This window comes from Canis lupus, chromosome 31 (assembly GCF_048164855.1).
Source record: "Canis lupus baileyi chromosome 31, mCanLup2.hap1, whole genome shotgun sequence".
Taxonomy (NCBI): Eukaryota; Metazoa; Chordata; class Mammalia; order Carnivora; family Canidae; genus Canis; species Canis lupus.
In genome coordinates this window covers 21402213-21421139 of record NC_132868.1, presented here as the reverse complement: position 1 = coordinate 21421139, position 18927 = coordinate 21402213, and the positions used below count along the sequence as shown (strand labels likewise).

Genomic DNA, 18927 nt, shown 5'->3' with positions numbered 1-18927 from the left:
GGAGGGATGGGGTAACTGGGTAATGGATATTAAGGAGGGCACCTGAAGTAATGAGAACTGAGTGTTATACGCAACTGATGAATCACTAAATTCTACCCCTGAAACTAATAATACAGTATATGTTAACTAAATTGAATTTAAGTAAATATTTTTTTTTAAATACTTTAACTTGGGAAACTTATCAAAACAAAGGAATACATTGCTAGCTTCTATCCCCATGCCCAGTTTTGGTTTGAGGTTTTTTGTTTTTTGTTTTCTTTTTTTTTTTTTTCTTTTTAAGAGAGAGCAGGAAAGGTGGGTAATATGTAGCACAGTAAATATGTGAACAAGGGATCAGTGATCTCTTTTGCTAACCACACTGTGAGACTCATGGCAAATCTTTTCCTCTCCAAGCCTGTCTCTGTGTCCCTAACTCAGTATAAATCCATCTTAGCCCGGCTTTGAGTGTCAAGACTCAGGGACTAAATAGAAGTCTGGATACCCACGTCAGAGTCATGAGAAACATTTGATTAAAATGATTCCTTTGGGTTTTCATTCTTTGGGATTATTTTTCTCTAAGTTTCATCTTTCTTCAAAACAAAGGTCCAAAAGATTTTTACCAAGTCTCCATTTGCTGCATCGTAAGTATAATCGAAACATACCCTTTAGCTAGAAACACATTGTCCCAGATGCAGAAACAGCAAGCAAGAAAGATCCACATAATTTCCTACACAATGACTCCAGAGAACATTTTGTAGAAGACAATTGATTTCTACCAGCACACTCATTAATTTTCATGCCACCTTCTCTAAGTTTGGGGAACAAATGAAGTTATTAATATTTGAAGACACTGGGCAGTATTTTCTGGGACACTTCATTAAAAAGGCTCCATTGTCAACTAAAGACAAGGAGGGGGGTCTAGACCCAAAATCTAGTCTTAGAGCTGGTTTATGAAAAGCCAGGAGTCCTGCCATTGTGATGAAAAAGTGGGTTGGGAACACTGGAGGCATCCAACTGGTTCTCAGAACTGGCACTTCACAGTCCATGTGAATAGAAAGGAATGTGTGCAGGAGCAGGCAAAGGGGATGGAAGGACTTTGCCAGAAGCCCTCTGCAAACTTCTCTTTGCATCTCAGTGACCACCTTTGTGTCAGATATCAGTCTATGAACCCATCACTTTTCTTGGAGCTGGAAGTGAAGCATGTGAGCTTTGTGAGAGAAAGAGGGATGTCTTGGGGGGGAAAAAACCACAACAACAACCTACATTCTAAGGAAAGAGTGGAAATGGCACTGGGCAGGCAACCCATAGTGTTCACGAACTTGGATATTTACAGCTGTCTTGCTTCTGCACTCAACTGCTTGGTTCTGCACTCAATAGGCAAGACAGCCCTTGCCTGTTTCAGATTTTCAGAGTCCAGTGACGGTGGCCCCCACCTGACTAGAAGTAGAATTTACTCACCAAGGAGGGAAGCAAGATGAGAGAAGGCAAAGTTTTGAGGAGGTGGTGTCAAATGTGCAAGACTGCAAAGCACAGAACTTAAGAGCAGAGTTGAAGAGAAAGATCTCCAGCTCTGTCGTCACCAGCTGTTAGATCTTGGATATCAGTCCCCAGTGAGCCTCGGTTTCCCATCCATTAAAAGAGAACGACAGTACTGGCCTCAGTGTTCTTGTGAAGATTAATTGAGATAGTAGAAGTGGAATGCTTTGAGCTTAAAATTTAAAAAGGATATTTGAGAAAAAAATCGCTATTTCTTTACAATTTCTGAGAACTGAGGACAGTCTATGGGGAAAATGTTGGGGATTGAGGGTGAGATCAGTGGAGACAGAAGCTGGTCCTAGAGGCCCTGTGGGCAAAATCTGAAGGATGATTTGATCTGAGGAGAGGAAAATGGCCTGAAACCACTCCTTCCTGCCTCTGCTGTGTTTTATGATGCAGCCTCAGAGAAATATCCCTCATCAGTGGGACAGTTCAGTAGACAAGGTACTAGCTCCAGCATCTTAGAGCTTTGTTCCTCCTGCTTCATCCCTTATAAATCTCAAAAACAGGCACCCAACATAGGGGTGTGAAACTGCACAAGTTATATTCTTTCTCTGGGTCTTCATTTCTCAATCCATAAAATTCTAATCTCTCAAAAATCTCTCATATGCCCTTTTCCCTAATATACTGTGAGTAAAAGAACAAGATTAGAATTTGGGCACAGCACTTTTGAAATGTTCCCATTTCATCCCAAACTGTGATCTAAACATTATGATGGCTCTGAACTTCACTTAGCCATGAGAAACTTATCCTTCTTAGAATTTTTCTTTTCTCTTTATTTAGGGGATAAAAACATTACAAAAACAAGCCTCAGAATCAGGGCATGGGGGTAGATGATTCATTCCCATCATGTTATCTTTTGAGTGTAGCTAATAGTTCCCCCTACACTACCCCCATTCCTTATCTACCTGAATTCCACTGCAGACAAACAAAATGATAATGGCAAAGGCAATCTTAGACACTAGCGAGTCTGATGGACTCTGGTAAGGAAGTTATTACAAACTCTGCCGCCCACAAAGATCTGGCAAGAACAAAAGGATGGGTGTTTGTGCAGATGCCTTGTCATAGCTCAGTGTCACTTGCCTCGGGCTACCAAATCTCTCAGCAAATAAGTAACTCATTTATCCTCAGAGACCACCCCCCCCCCCCAAGGAAGGACATCAGTATTCATTCTGATGAAGAGCCAGGAAATTAGAGTTTCTCTAAAGCCAAAAAAATCAATGCTAGCTTTGCAAACCCACCAGAGGCTTTCTAGGTTTTTTATGCAGGTTCTCGCTCCCAATTGGGAAGACAGACTTGAATTGAAGAGTGATTGAATTTATGAACTAGACAGGTCTTTAACAGATACCTGTGCCAACCGAATACATTTAGTATCTAAGTCCCTTTTTTTACACATCTCCACGAGGTGTCCTCTACCTTCACTTGAAAACATCTAATGAAGTTTCCAACAGAGAATATACAGAAAAGGAGCCCAGAGAGACTGAAATATGAGGATTGAATGTGGAAGGGTGGATGATGGGATGATTAAGGAATCTTGCTGGAGAGAAGACAGGGAGTATTGAGACCACACATTGGGTTTGGGGAATGTGGGATCAAGGACCCAGTTTGGGCTTCCTCAAAGGTCAGTGTTGGCATGAGCAGCACCTTCCAGGGGTAGGTGGGCTGGGTAGACAGGAAGTAGGGAACGCAGCACTTCCTTAAGCAGTCCTTTCTCCAGTTGACGATTTGGCTCTTGTACATCATGGTCTTTCTGGACTGTGTGTTGCAAGGCCGGAAAGACTGGTTTGGGCAGAATGAGACTTCAGCTGTAGGATAATCACTACTACTCATTGCTACTAATCATTGCTACTAGCAATGACCAGTGTCATTTTGACAAGTTAAAAAAAAAAGATTTCCTGAAACTTGGAAATAGGTGAAAGAGATTATCAGGTACTGTTTCAGTGCCAGAGACTACTCTCTGTTTACTGGATTATTTTTCTTCACTATAAGGCAAAAGCTCCTTTTGAAAATTTTGTTCTGTGGAAATGCAAATAACTTCTTGCCAGTGGAACTAAGAGCCCCAAAGTTAACAGTTTATGATCTTGTTCAACACACACCAGTTTTTGCACAGCCTGTAACCCTGCAAGCTGTTAGATTGCCTATACATAGCTAGTGTCTCAAATGCTCTTGGGCCAGTTTTAAGTCTTCTTGCTCTCCACATTAATTGAGGAGCTCAATAAAATCTGTGAAACATATTCATTTAACATCTATATGAAAGAACATGATTTTATCTTTTCAAAAACTATATTTTAATAGGCAACTCACTTTTGCCTCCAAGAATTTGATCTCCTTCTCTGTTAAAAGATACTTTAGGACTAGAAGCTGTCTAAGGGCCCAGTCCAAGGCCACCTACAACCTCTTTCCTAGCTTCCCAGGGTCTCCAGGGAAACTGCTAGGCTCACTCTTTGGAGCGGAGAATTAGTGCCTGCCCGTGCCGCCCCTGCCACCCAGCTCCCAGAGAGTGGTCGGAGCACACTAGAACACTGTTCTGCATACTGCAATGGTTCTAAGGTTGTTTAGAAGTTCCCAGGAACAAGACTACATAGCTTTGCCCAATCTACTTCCACTGCCCTGCCTTTCCCTGCCCCAACCAGTCCCCACATCCAACGATAAGCCTCAGAAATTCCTTGTTCCACATCCCCAGGCTTTTAGTTTAATTAGGATGGTAAGGAGCTTCCCCTGAGCGATCACCTACTTGACATCCTAGAGTGGAAATCAGCACCTTTTGGCTGCCACTGAAGCAACAGAGGTCAAGCCACTACATCCCTCATCCCTGCTGCTGCAAAGGGGCACATGGGAGTGCTCTCTAAACCTGTTTCTGGCTCTGACATCTGCTGAATCTGAACTTTCAAATCTCCAGAGGCTCCTCTCCCTCTACCTGAGGATGTTGAGCCATCGTACTCACCGCTGAAAGTGTCCTGACTTCAGGGGGGTGAAGATGTGAAGGGTACACGGGGCAGAGAACATGAAAGGTGGGTAAAGAGAGACCACTGGATGCATCTAATATTCCCCAAAAGCCACAACTTTTGGCCCTGGACTATAGTTAATGACCAACACAGAAATACTTTCCATTTCAGGGCACGCCTGATTTTGTTAACAGGAGGGGTGTTGCTGGCCAGGGGCCAGGGGCCAGGGGTTGCTTTTTGTGTTTTTGGTTTGCCTTTTTTTTTTTTTTTGGCTGAACTTCCTCAGGTCAAATCTCTGTTTGCCTCAGAATCAGCTCAGTGCTCCTAATGTTCACAAAATAAATATTTTTGTTTCTGATCCCAGCTTGGCTGCCTGGCCTGACAATACTTGCAACATGGCTCGGCCAAGTGTTTTGTTGAATTTCTCTGCACATGTTTCTGCCCTCCAGTGACATCATGATGCATTATTCCTGTTAATTCCTCAACATGGGGATAGAGTCATGCTTCTTTCCAGGCCAGCCACATCCTGAGCCTTCACCACTCCAGGACAAAACAGTTTAAGGCTGGGATAGCTGCAAGTTTGGGTGGAAGGAAAGACCTACAAGTCACATAATATTTATTGGATATTGTGCGGTTATACAAGGTGCCCTAGAAACAAAATCATCAAGTGCTTGGGTATGGTTATCCTGGAAATCTAATTTGAAAACAATCAGCAGGTGAACCTATTTAACACCCTGAATGGGTCTTTGTTTAAAAACACCTTCCTCCTTGGGCATCTGGGAGGTTCAGTTGGTTAAGTCCTGACTCTTGATTTCAGCTTAGGCCTTGATCCCAACATTGTGAGTTCAAGCCCCCTGTTGGGCTCCGTCCTGAGTGAGGAACCTACTTAAGAAACAAAAACTCAGTCATCAGAAAGGACACCGATGTAGATTGAACTGAAAAGTATTATGCTGAGTGAAATAAGTCAATCAGAGAAAGACAATTATCATATGATTTCACTCATATGTGGAATTTAAGAAATAATGAAAGGAACCATAAGGGAAGGGGGGAAACTGAGTGGCGAAAAATTAGAGAAGAAGACAGAGAGTCCTAACTCTGGGAAACAAAGAGTTGTAGAAGGGGTGGTGTGTGTGTGTGTGGGGGTGGTGGCTAAGTAGCTGGGTGATATTAAGGAGGGTACATGATGAGATGAGCACCAGATGTTATACTATATACTGGCAACTTGAATTAAAATAGTAAAATAAAATAAAATAAAATAAAATAAAATAAAATAATAAAATAAAATAAAATAAAATAATAAAATAAAATAAAATAAAATAAAATAAAATAAAATAAAATAAAATAAAATGCAGTTGTTCTTTAAAAACAAAAACAGGGATCCCTGGGTGGCTCAGCGGTTTGGGGCCTGCCTTTGGCCCAGGGCATGATCCTGGAGTCCTAGGATCAAGTCCCACATCAGGCTGCTTCTCCCTCTGCCTATGTCTCTGCCTCTCTCTGTGTGTCTTTCATGAATAAATAAATAAAATCTTAAATAAATAATAAAAACAAAAACAAAAAACACCTTCCTCCTTAATAGTGATGTAGGAATGACGTTAGGTTTCGAAGCCAATGACCAAGAAAGAATTCTTGAGACATCTTTGGTGCAAAATGGTGTTTTTTTTTAAAGCACAGGGACAGGACCCATGGGCAGGAAGAGCTGCTGCCCCAGTCCTGTATGGGGTGGCTGATTATATACCTGGGAGTTGGGAGGGGTTTGAGGACAGCATACTCTCTAAGGAATTTTGGAAGCAAGGTTTCCAGGACCTCGAGGGACCTGCTATTGTTGGGAAAAGGTCACTTATTACCATCTAATAAAACTTGAGTCATGAGACCCTTCAGATGTATATCAGTGGGTCATATGCTTGGGGGATGATTGCCAACACCTATCTTGGGAGTTTAGAGAAAAAGGAAATTTCTAAAGGAATTTTTATATGAAGTAGACTTACAGGATCCTGGGGGTCAGGCTAAGATTGCCTTTTGCCCTTAGCAAAGTATGAACATCATCGAGGCACTTGAGTCTGTAGAGGAATGTCACTCTCCCTGTTTCAAGGACTTGTCAGTGTGCTCTGTCCTCAGCTAGTCCTGTGATTCCCCCATCAGGGTCATGAGGGGTGGCCCATTATAGACTTTCAAGTCCGGAGGGGGTTACGGATAGCATAGTTCTAAAGAATTTGGAAGCAAGATTTCCAGGACCTCGAGAGGCCTGCTATTGTTGGGAAAAGGTCATTTATTATCATCTAATAATACCTGAATCATGAGACCCTTCAGATGTATATGGGGGGGGGGGGGCGTCATATGCTTGGGGGATGATTGCCAACACGTATCTTGGGAGGTAGAGATAAAGGGAGTTTCCAAGGTAATTTTTACAGGTTAAAGGAGACTTACAGGGTCCTGGGAGTTGGGCTCAGACTGCGCCTTGCCCTTAGCAAAGTATTAACACCAGACATTTGAGTCCTAGAGTAATGTCACTCTGCCTCTTTCAAGGACTTGTCAATGGGCTGTAGATAGTAAGGGCATTGGATAGTTTTTCTTCTGACTTTGTTTCCCGCATGAATAGGCCAAATGACTTGTGGATCCTCCGCTCCAGTTTAGGAAGAAGTTTCTCCAAGAAGTTTGGGTGAAGGAACATTTGTCTCGCTGAGAAGAAAAGCCCATTCCAAATCCCTTTACAAAAACTCTGAATCTCAGAGACACAGTGGTCTCTAGGAACATATTCTTAGAAGGGGAAGAAAATAAAAGGCAAAGGCAGGAAGGGCGGGGGTGGACATCTCCCCAACCCCAGGCTGGGCGAGAGGAACTGCAGAAGGAGCAGGACTGAAGGGGTGCTCACGCCCTCCCCCCTTGCTCTTTCTCCAGGCGAGTCCTGCACCTGCTGGCCCAGACCCCTCCCTCAGCCCTGTCTGCTGGGGCGCCCATGTCCCCCAAAGCCAGCCCGAGCACCCCTAGCTGACCACTGGGTCCCTGGCTGCTTTGGACGTCGGGGGCCGCCGCGCGGCACGAGTGGGGGACACGGAGGGCGGCGGGGGCGCAGCGGCGTGGAGGTCTAGGTGGAGCGGAGGTGTGTGCAGCCGGGGGGGGGCCTGGAGCCCCCTGTGCCCCCTGTGCCCCCTGTGCCCCCCGCCCGGCTCCCGGGCTGGGCAGCTCCCGCCCGCCCACCGCGGGCCCCTGGCTGCAGCGTTGCTCGCCGGCCCAGTAAGCCTCTAACCCCAACCGCACTTCGTGGTTCAAGACTATTACTTTGGGGGGGGTGCTTTGCCACCCGCGTTCAGGACTGGCGGAGCTCCTGATGTTAAAAAACAAACAAACAAACAAACAAACAAACAAACAATAGGGCAGCCCCAGTGGCGCAGCGGTTTAACGCCACCTGCAGCCCAGGGCGTGACCCTGGGGCCCCGGGATCGAGTCCCACGTCGGGCTCCCTGCATGGAGCCTGCTTCTCCCTCTGCCTGTGTCTCTGCCTCTGTGTGGTGTGTGTGTGTGTGTCTCATGAATAAATAAATAATTTTTTTTTTTATGATAGTCACAGAGAGAGAGAGAAAGAGGCAGAGACATAGGCAGAGGGAGAAGCAGGCTCCATGCACCGGGAGCCCGACGTGGGATTCGGTCCCGGGTCTCCAGGATCGAGCCCTGGGCCAAAGGCAGGCGCCAAACCGCTGCGCCACCCAGGGATCCCCCTCCTGCATACTTTTCCATGTTCGTGTCTAAATCATCTCCAGACTGTGGGAAGTGGGAAGTCTCCTCCATACATTCAGTTCCCTTTGATTGCCCCTTGCAAACATTCCCTGCTGGACCCTTCTGTCAGCCAGCTTCAGTGTGATCTGTTTCTCTTTCTAGGCCAGCTGGTAGCCAGGGTTCTGGGAGCTGGCTTCTCCAGCATTCTGAGAACTCCCTCAGTCCCTCTGCTTGTGGAAGCCACTACTTCCTGGGCTCCAGGTATTCAATATACTTGGTTTACTTCCTCATTTTGGGAGGGTGTGAGGATGGGGAGAGGGGAGATGGGGTAATATCCTCTAGTAGCTTCCTGAAAATGGATACCAGACGAGAAAGGAGATAAAAATTTGACTTCATGGGTAACTGAAAATAAAATTATTCCATACCTACACTTGACTAAATTTTGGCTGGGTATCAGATTCTATGTTGGAAATAATTTTCCTTCAGAATTTTGAAGGCTTCATTGTCTTTTAGTTTACTGTATCCCCATCTGCTTTTTAGTGTCTTGTATTTGAACTTAGACACAGAGCCCAGGACTACCAGATTTTTGAGGAAATCCTCTAATATGAAAGGCAGAGACCAAAACAAGCATAAGATAAAGAACTTAGGAGAGCTAGCCAGTGCAAGATTCAGAAAATGATACATGCCAACAAACAAAAGCATGAATGCCTCAGAGAGATATTGAGATGTTGGAAGGCTGATATCATTATAAGTCTAGGTCCTTTATATGTTTTGTTTTTGTCCTGTTTTTCCTTCCAAAACTTTTGGAGTCTTTTTTAAATTTGGTGTTAGAAGTTTCTTTTTTTTTCTTTTCCTTATTTTTAAAGATCTTATTTATTTATTCATGAGAGACACACAAAGAGAGGCAGAGACACAGGCAGAGGGAGAAGCAGGCTCCCTGCAGGGAGCCCGATGTGGGACTCCATCCCAAGATCCCAGGATCACCACCTGAGCCAAAGGCAGATGTTCAACCACTGAGCCACCCAGGTGCCCCAGAAGTTTCCTTTTTTTTTTTTTTTTTTTTTTTTAGAAGTTTCTTAATAATATGTCCAGAGGGGATCCCTGGGTGGCTGAGCAGTTTGGCGCCTGCCTTAGGCCCAGGGCGCGATCCTGGAGTCCCGGGATCGGGTCCCACATCGGACTCGTGGCATGGAGCCTGCTTCTCCCTCTGCCTGTGTCTCTGCCTCTCTCTCTCTCTCTCTCTCTCTATCATGAATAAATAAATAAAATCTTTTTAAAAAATATGTCCAGATATGAACCTTGCCCATTCATTGTGTAGGGGGCCCTGAGGTGGACCTTCTCAATCAGGAAATCATGTCCTTTGGTCCTAAGAAAGGCTTTTAAAATCATCCTTTCATTATTTCTTTCTTTTCATTTTCTGTTTTCTTTTTCTGGAGCTCCTATTGTTTGGATATTGGGCCTCCTGGACCAATTCTCTAGTTTTATCTGTTTTTTATTCTCTATGTAGAGAACAAATAGGTGGGCAGCCAGTAAGAGTATTTCTCAATTTACACAATCAAAAGAAACCATAAATAGATGATCAGGAGACTGAGACCACCTGAACTAATTAAAAAAAAAATCAGAACTCTTTATTCAGGAATATCTGAGCCACTTTTCAGATCCATAATTCATTGGCTGAAAGAGACGATGGTTCCCAAGGAGGAAGAATGCTGAAAAAAATCCCCAATCCTTCCTTAAAGAGGTGAATGGCCATTTATTTGGGTAACTGTATGCTGGAGGAAAGGGAATATGCAGACATTTCAAGGACTTTAGGATTCAGGGTCTGAATTGATATTGATCCCCAGAAATCTGAAATAAGTTACAGACTTCTGTTTGAGTAGATGTGGGGGCCAAGTAATAAGCTGAGTCCTGGCTCAGGTCAGGCTCATGATGGATCCACTGAATCCATAGCTTACCCAGTGGTCATTTTGCCAGTCCCTGAATGGATAATTGGAATGGACACATGCGGTAGATGCCAGAACCCTTCATTAGTTCTTCAGTCTATGGGGAAAGCTGAGGACTTCTCTTTCAAAAAACCTCGATAAGGTATCATAAAAACATCTCAGGGGGGAATGGCAGAGATTAGAGCCACCCTTGAGACCTAAAAGACACAGAGCTGGGATCTCCAGCCTGTTTTCATTTGATCTGCCAGTCTGGCTCCTAGAGAAACCAATCAAATCCTGGGAGGATGACATTGCACTAGGTATAATGTGTGTGACACACTATGTGTGTCAGATACAACCAAGTAGAGGTCTCAATTACAACTACTGTGCCAGAAGTGATATTTTTGCTAGAGCAAATTAACATAGCTTCAGAGACATGGTATATGGACATCGATCGGATGAATTTATTCTTTCTCAGAAGAACTTTTCATATAGAAAGGGTAGCAGCTTACATATACACTTTTGTCCCAGGACCATGTTAATTCTCTCAACCTCTGTCATAATCTGCAGAGTCTGAACCATCTGGACTTTCTGCAGAACATCACATTGATTTACTCCATCAATGATATCATTTTAATCAGACCAGAGGAGTAAGAATTGGCAAGTGCATTGGAGACCTCACACCCTAGAGATGGGAGTCCTACAGAACCCTACAAAGATTCCCTGACAAGTCAGTAAAGGTTTTAGGGGTACAGCAATTTGAAGCATGCCAGGACAACCCTTCCAAAGTGAAGGGCAAATTACTGCATCTTGACCCTCACACCACTAAAAGGAAGCACAATACCTGGTAGTCCACACTTCTATGATTCATTTACCAATAGATAGAGAAACCTGCCAACTTTGAGTGGGACCCAGAATAGGAAAGGGCTCTGAAGCAAGTCCAGTGCAATGCCCTGCCACATGGGCCATATGATCCAGCAGACCCTTTGGTACCAGAGTCAGCTGTACTGGGAAATGGTGCCAGATGATGTTTACATCAATCCCCAGTAGGAGAAATACAATTTCTAGCACTTGTGTTCTGAAACAAGGCCATGCCATCTGCATCAGACTTTATACGCCATTCAAAAACCAACTTCTACAAGCCCTAGAGGTAAAACTCCTGATGGTGAGATACCAAAATATGATGGAGCCCATCATATTTTCATGGGCAGAGATGCCCATCATGACCTAGATTCTAAAAGGCACATTTAGTCATAAGCAGGCCCAGCATAACCCATCAGAATATGGAAATAATGCACCCGGGCTTGAGCACAAGTCAGGGATAGAGAATACAAAGCAGCTGGATGAACCAGTGGCCCAGGCTCCAGGGCGACCTCCACTTGTACACTGATACCTCCTCTCCCTCAGCTCACAGCTAGTCATGTGTTCAAGGAGAAGCTATTACTTATGACCAGTCAACAGAGGAAACATAAGGCCAATCTTGGTTCACCAGTGGCTTAGTTCAATTATGTGGTGAAAGCTCAAAATGGTAATCAGTTAAGATAAAGTCATACTGGAGCCCTTGTAAAATAAGGGAGAAATTTGTATATAGAAATGCACATGTGAAGAACACCACGTGAAAGTGAAGGGAGACATCAAAGTGATGCTTCTATAAGCCAAGGAACACCAAGATGGCCAGCAAATCACCAGATCCTAGGTGAGAGGCATGGAACGGATCCTTTCTCATAGCCCTAACAAACTAACACATCACATGATATCACATTAGATAAATGACCAAATATGTAGCAAAAGAGTTATAGCCGAGGTGATAAGGTCATGGAATTTCCTGGTTCCATCAAATACAGCACCACCCAAAAGCTGCCACCCTGACAGATCAATGACACAGCCTCTTAAAGAGGCAGCTGGGATGCCCCTTGGTGATGCTGCCTTGCAAAGATGAGTCACCATCCACCAGGGTATAGTATATATCCTGAATCAATGACCACTATGTGTGTGGTCCCAGTAGGTAGTGTGTATGGGTCTGAAAATCAAGAGGCGGCAGTTTACCATCACTCACATTAAATTTGGTGCCATTTTCAAACGTCCCATCAACCATAACCCAAGGTTCCGCAGGTCTGGCCAGCCTAGGTAGGGACTTGCTCTCACTGAGTAACACAGTAATAACATTTTTTTTTTTTTTTGCCAAGAGAACAGCAGGCAAGAAAGTGACATTCTCTTGATCCTCAGAGGGAAATAGGACTCCTGTTACATTGTGGAGGCAGTAAGAATATATTTGGCACCCAAGTGATCCACCAGAGCCCCTCTTGGTACTTTCCTGTCTACTTTTGACAATGAGTGGACCAGTGCAGATGACACAGACTGAGAATGGCCTTGTGACCGAAGGCCTACACCCCTCAGGGATGAAAGTCTGGATAACCCCATCAGGTAAGCCACCTGACCAGCAGAGGTGCCTGGGTGAGGGGGATGGAGAATGGGCAGTAAAGGGAGATAGTGAATATCTAGTTGCCATCCCAAGACAGATTCAGTGATGGGGCTCCATTTGCCTGCTGAACATTTTATACCAAGCAAGTTGGTTAAAGTGGTACAAAATATTGACTGTAGTGGAGGCTGTGGTCCCCTGCCCAGATCCTTGCCTTTGGGATCAGGGCACTCATTGCCCCAGCTCTGGGGAGCATTGCCTGCTAAAGACTAAAGCTAAGCGGAGATCTCCCCTAGGACTCCCCTCCAACCAAAGATAGCTGCCTCACCTGAGGTTGCTGCAGAGAATTTGTCTAATTACTGTTTTGTGAATATTATACCTCCTCTTATCTCTCTGAGGCATAAATCATAGTTTGACTTTTGAAATATGTTTTTGGTTTATTTTCTTATCCTTGAAATATCTCTGTTTTCTTTGACTCACCACTTTTTTTTAATTTTTTTTTATTTATTTATGATAGTCACAGAGAGAGAGAGAGAGAGAGAGAGAGAGAGGCAGAGACACAGGCAGAGGGAGAAGCAGGCTCCATGCACCGGGAGCCCAATGTGGGATTTGATCCCGGGTCTCCAGGATCACGCCCTGGGCCAAAGGCAGGCGCCAAACCGCTGCGCCACCCAGGGATCCCCTGACTCACCATTTTTTTAGCCATTTTTTTTCTTTTTCTTTGCCTTCGCATTTGGAGATAAATCACATATTTAATACCCCTTGACAGTCTATCCAAATTAGGTGTCTGACACCGTAGAGCTCACTGGAAGCTCTGTAGGATTTTTGTATATGTCGATTCACTCTGGAGCTACTTTAGCTAGTCATTCCACTGGATTCCATTGGAAACTGTCCCCCTCCACCACCACCACCCTTTTTAGTAGATATATATTGTTTTTTCTCTTGAGCTCATAAGTTTTCCCAAAGAGGGCCCATCCACTCTCCTATGTATTTGAGGAGTGGGTAGGTAAGGCATAAGGCTGGTATGGCTCCTGGGTTTCATGTTGAGGTAAGGGAGTCCCAGAGTCAGTGTGTAGACTTTGACTGTCTTTCTGTTGCTGGGTGGCACTCCCTTGCTTCGCATCACCCAAGTCTCTGAATCCAGAGTCCCAATAAGTCAATGTCTTCAGAGAATAAACCTCCATTCTTCTCCCTGGAGCCAGTTGAGAGTGGTTACCAGGCTGCAGAGGAGTAGAGCAAAGAAACTTGCCATAAGGCTTTCAGCCAATCCTCCTGCTTCAGCACCCCAGCACCTACCTTCAGAACTACTCTTGCCTATAATTTTTGAACTTTCTGAGATTGTGCCACATGAATTGCTTTGCATCTCAGTTTTCCCTTTCCTAATTTCTATTCCAGATCTCCTCATCCAGTGCTGAAGGAAGTGAAAGAATAGGATAGCTCCAGGGGAGCATTTGGGTAGATTTAAGTAAGGGAGAAGGAAGAACAAGAGGGCATCAGGATATCAGTATTTCTAATCCATAAAATACTCTCTTTTTTGGTTAAAACTGCAGCATACCTAAAACATAATTGCCTGATCCTTGGGGTAACATTGATAGCTGTATTACTTTCCCATTTTAGCTGTAACAAGTTACCACAAATTTAGTGCCTTAAAACAACACACATTTATTATCTTACAGTTCTGGAAGTCCAAAGTTTTAAAAGCAGTCTCACTGGGCTGAGGTCGTGTGTCAGCAGAGCTAGTTTCTTCCAAAGGCTCTGGAGGAAAATCTATTTCTTTGTCTTTATGAGCTTCTAAGAGGTGTCTGCGTTCCTTGACTCATGGCCACTTCCTCCATCTTCCAAGCCCATCACTCCAAACTCTGCTGTCGTCATTAAATTTCCTTTTGCCCACTTTGACACTCTTGCCTCCCTCCTATAAGGACTATTGTGATTACATTGAGTCTATCCAGATAAAGCAGGATAGGTTCCTCATCTCAAGATCCTTACATTAATCACATCTACAAAGTCCTTTTTGCCATGTAAAATAACATATGCACAGGTTCTGGGAATTAGGACATGGATATCTTGGGGTGGCCATTATTTTACCTACCACAATAACTTCCTGATATCATTCATGACCCTCAGTTCTTGTGAACATATGTCAAGATATCTTAGATAGATAGATAGATAGATAGATAGATAGATAGATAGATAGATAATAGAAATGAATGAGTACATGAATGAATGAAGTGCTTTTAGTTATTCAACAAATATTTATTATTAAGTCAATTATTTGCTAGGTTATGCTTTAGACTATCCACTAAGGAGATCTAGGAAACTAGGAAACTAGTGTTTATTCTAGTTACAGAACATTTTATACCAAGCAAACCTGACCCTGCTTGGTCTCAAAGCACATTCTGTCATATCAAAATGGCAACCAATTTATTGCTTACCATGTAATTAAGACAAAAGAAAAGAAGACAAGCTTATTTTGATCTTTCTGCTTCCAAGTATTTGCTTGCAAAGGTAAAGAAAAAAATAATACAGATAACACAGAAGTAGAAAAACACATCCGGATCAAAGAAAACCTCTTGTCGCACTGAACGAGAATGTATGGGACAGGTGTTTGGAACAGAAAATCCAGATGAACTTTCCCAGACAGCTTGAGCTCCCCTGATGGTCACAAACCCGGCTCTCCTCTGTGTGAGCTTTAGGTTTGGCCCTAGGGTGGAGGGGGCTGTTCTGCCTATAGTCTGAGTGTGTGACCTTGATGTAAACCTTAGGATTGCCCCTGACGTGATCTTTGGGTCTGTCCTCCATGTGGCTTGTGAGCATGACTGCTGTGCAGACTGTTGGCGAGCCATCTTTAGAACCTCAGAGTATGTCCTCCAGGGGACCTGTGTGGCTTGTGAATTTCCCTGTGTGGTCTGTCTATCTGCCATTGGGGTGGTCTGCCACTGTTCTGTCCCTTGTGTGAATTGTGAATTTCCCTGTGTGGTTTGTGAATCACCCTGTGTGGTCTGCCTGTCTGCCATTGGGGTGGGTGGTCTACTAGTCTCCCCTTTGGGCTGAGTGCCTGCCCCAGGTGCTTGGGTCTCAGTAGTGGTATGGCTGGGCCCTGACCCCTTAGAGCCATAGTAATTCCCACACTCCTGGTTTTGGCTGGACACGTCACCAATGTGAGAAGAGGAACTCCTATTATCTGTACAGGAGAATGGCGATATTGATGGCTCTGTTGTGTTGTTTCGTGACCTCAGTAAACAGTAGCCGAGAGTACATGCTTCACAATTGATTGTGTCATGGGACCCATCCAAAGGCACCTCCCTGATGATGGGTAGCTCTGGAAACTTCCTAAAGCCATTCCCGTAGAATTTCTCCAGAATACGCCGCACCACATTTTTCAGAATCCTCATGGTACTCTCTGGGGAGAACTCAGGATCCTCAAATCGAGACCAGGAACACTTCTTGCACCTCTGAGCAAAGAGCCGCATAATCACCTGGCCCTGGGACTTCTGGTGCTCCAGGTACATGTGACATAAGATAAGCACTTGAGCAGAAGCCCAACTTCGCTGGCATGAGGAACACTGAAACCTGCAGACAGAAGGAAGGAGGCTGTTGTGCCTTCAGGTGATCATGGACCTGAAGGAGGTGGGTCTGGCCTCAATCTCTAAGATCTCTTCTAATTAAAAAAAGTGTAGATGATGTTAACAAATTGCCAAATAAGACTGAGAGGGATTGGGAGGCTTGAGGGTTTTGTTTTGTTTTTCATTTTAAAAATTTTATTTATTTATTTGAGAAAGAGAGAGGACAAGCAGTGGGGGAGGGATAGAGGGAGAAGCAGACTCCCCGTCAAGCAGGGGGTCCCCGTCAAGCAGGGGGTCCGCTGTGGGGTTTGATCCCAGGATTCTGGGATCACGACCTGAGCTGAAGGCAGACGCTTAACCAACTGAGCCGCCCTGGCACCCGGGGATTGTGTTTCTGATAAAGCTTTTTCCTGTGATCTGCTGAGCTTCCACCCTACATGGTCTGAAGTTTACCTCTTTGCTAGTAAGATATCTCTGATGTCTCAGAGGGAAAAGTGGTTTTGCCATCTGCCAGCCAAATTTGGACCTCCTAATAATCACAAAAAAAAAAACATATAAAATAACTACTTTGAGGCAGGCCTTGTAATAAGGGCTGCAGTGTTATCCCCCTTCATCTTTAAAGGTCCCCTCCGAGGTAGGCATTATTGAGCCCAATATCCAGATAAGGAAACTGAGTCATAAAGGGATAAGCAGACTGTTTTTAAATACGTATATTTATTCCCATTATCTATGGGAATGTAGAAGAAGGAACACTGCCTCGGAAGACCAGGGAACGCTTTAAGGAGGAGGCGGCCCTTGAGCTGGTCCTTGAAGGATGAGCACAAGGGAGGGAGGAAAGGGCCTGCCAAACAGGCAGAGTGTCATGATAAGGAAATAGAAGTCTGAAAACGCACCAGCACGGTTCATAATCCAAAAGATGGAGCAGAGGACAGATGGAGTCAGGGTGCGGCAGAGAGGAAAACAGGACAAGTAAGGTGGAAAGTAGAGCGAAGGTCCCTGTGTGCCCCCTAAAAGGAGACCCGGTTGCCTAGGTCAGCATTTCTCACCACCGCCCCACCCTTACCCCCAGCACAGGCTCTGCAGGAACAGACTCTGGAGGCTAAAGAGGAAGATCGTCCATGAGGGGAGGGTGTGACTTAGGGACTCCAGGATCTAGGTTTTAGATGTCTTGCTTGTTGCATCATTCCCTCTCTTATCCCCAGGCTTTGAGCAAAGTCAGGGTCAAAGTGATTGTGTAGCCTCCCTCCAAGTCTTGGCTCTTTCGAGGAAGGCCCTGGTCCCAGGCTGGGGCTGGACCAGGAGGGCTGCTGCCCATCTGGACTGGGGGCAGAAATAGCAGAAGTGTCTGGATGGAGGCACTCTGGAACAGGAGGTGGTGGGGAATGGGGAGGGCAGGTTTATGGAATATGGAAGCAAGCCTTGGGGACTTCCAGAAACGTTTAGGGAGGAAAACTAGCAAAAGAGGAAAGTCCCTCCAGCTAAGCAAGTTGGAGGTATTGCCAACCACAAGATCACTGTGACCATGAAAGGATGGAGGTCCTGGTGACATTTGTTCCTAGAAGGAGCTCTCCAAAAAAGCAGTCAATGGCTGCTGAGCTTGACCTCCCTGTGCCCAAGAAGGCCTGCCAAGAGGCAAACCCTGGCTCACCTGCCAAATCCTTTTTGCTGGTACTGCTTCCACCCTTCTGCAAGGCAGTCTGGCTCGAGTTTCCCATCCAGCTTCAGAGTCCACCTGGCCCGAGGTTTCTCCTGCTGCATCAGTTCTTGAAATGTCTGCTCCCATGTCCGGACGTCTGACACCGTTTGCTTCCCTTGAGGCTGGGAAGCCATGCCTAGTGAGGAGCTCCGTTGTACTGGGCAAGCGGCAAGAGGGGAAGGGAGAAAGAAAAAAAGCAAAAACTACCTCAGTTTCGGTTTCTCAGCCTGGAATGCATCGGCTGTCTTCTTAAGTTTCGTTTTCCACTGTTGGAGCCCACAGAACAGGTTTTCGTTTCGAAGACAGAGGGCAGCAGAGTTTTGCCAGTTTGTGAACAGGCCTTGCCGAGAGGGATCTGAGAGCAGAGCTCTGTTCTAGATTCTGGAGGCACCTGGAAGTGCCCTGGGGATTTTATTTTTCTCTTATGTTTACACCAGGCAAAGCACTATGCTCAGCGCTGGGATAGATGCCACCGAGCAGTGGTTTCTACCCACATGGATGCTCACACTCTTGCGCAGACACGAGAAGGCAGCTGGGGGAGCCTGTGTCCGATGCTGTCTCCGGCACCGGTGACTCCTCACCACATCCCATGGGGGGATTATTCCTCGTCTTCTGCAAGTGAAAGCACAGAGGAGTGGGTCGCCTTGCCCAAAGCCACACAGCCATTGCGCAGTGTAGGCTCGTGAGACTTGAACCCAGGCCTGTGGGGCTCTAAAACCTGTGATGTCCCTGAGAAGAAGCTGAGGATGGTATTTCAGGTTCTAGGCTGTCACTCTGGAGCCAGGGTGGGAGGACCATCTTGAACCCTGACCCAGTGGTTAGGTCTAGTGAGATCTCCTGGGTCCTGGGGCAGGACACCAAGCTATTTAACTCTGCCATTTGCCATGTAAATTATCTTGCAGGGCAGGATGCAAGCAGGTGTGGGAGCCGTCTTTCAGGGACAGGATAGAGAGAATTCCCACTCAGAGGGTGGGGGACCAGAACCAGATGACCTTCAAGTCACTTCTAACTTAGACTCCAAGATTCTAAAAAGTGAGCTCTGTCCCTCTGGATTTTAAACTCAAATAGGGGAGAAAACGACAAGCAGGACCTTATGTCCTTGGAAGCCCCATTAGGGTTAGCATGGCTCAGACAGGATCAGCCTAAACCTTCTCTG

General features: G+C 45.3%; 1 protein-coding gene across 13 annotated transcripts in view; it reads right to left on the bottom strand.

The window, feature by feature from the left end:
* Positions 1-18051, bottom strand: part of RTP4 (receptor transporter protein 4) — a 114331-nt gene extending 96280 nt beyond the window's left edge. For 12 of the 13 annotated variants that reach the window (XR_012021871.1, XR_012021872.1, XR_012021873.1 and 9 more), the window contains exon 1: positions 17724-17863. Coding sequence is in view for 1 of the 13 variants with exons in the window: in XM_072807788.1 (XP_072663889.1) it covers positions 14978-16082; positions 17724-17905 (1287 nt within the window). In the remaining 12 variants the exon portion in view is untranslated. Of the gene's footprint in view, positions 1-14744; positions 16083-17723 lie in introns of those variants that run through there. The other variant, XM_072807788.1, reaches the window with a different exon arrangement.
* Positions 18052-18927: the final 876 nt, after the last annotated feature.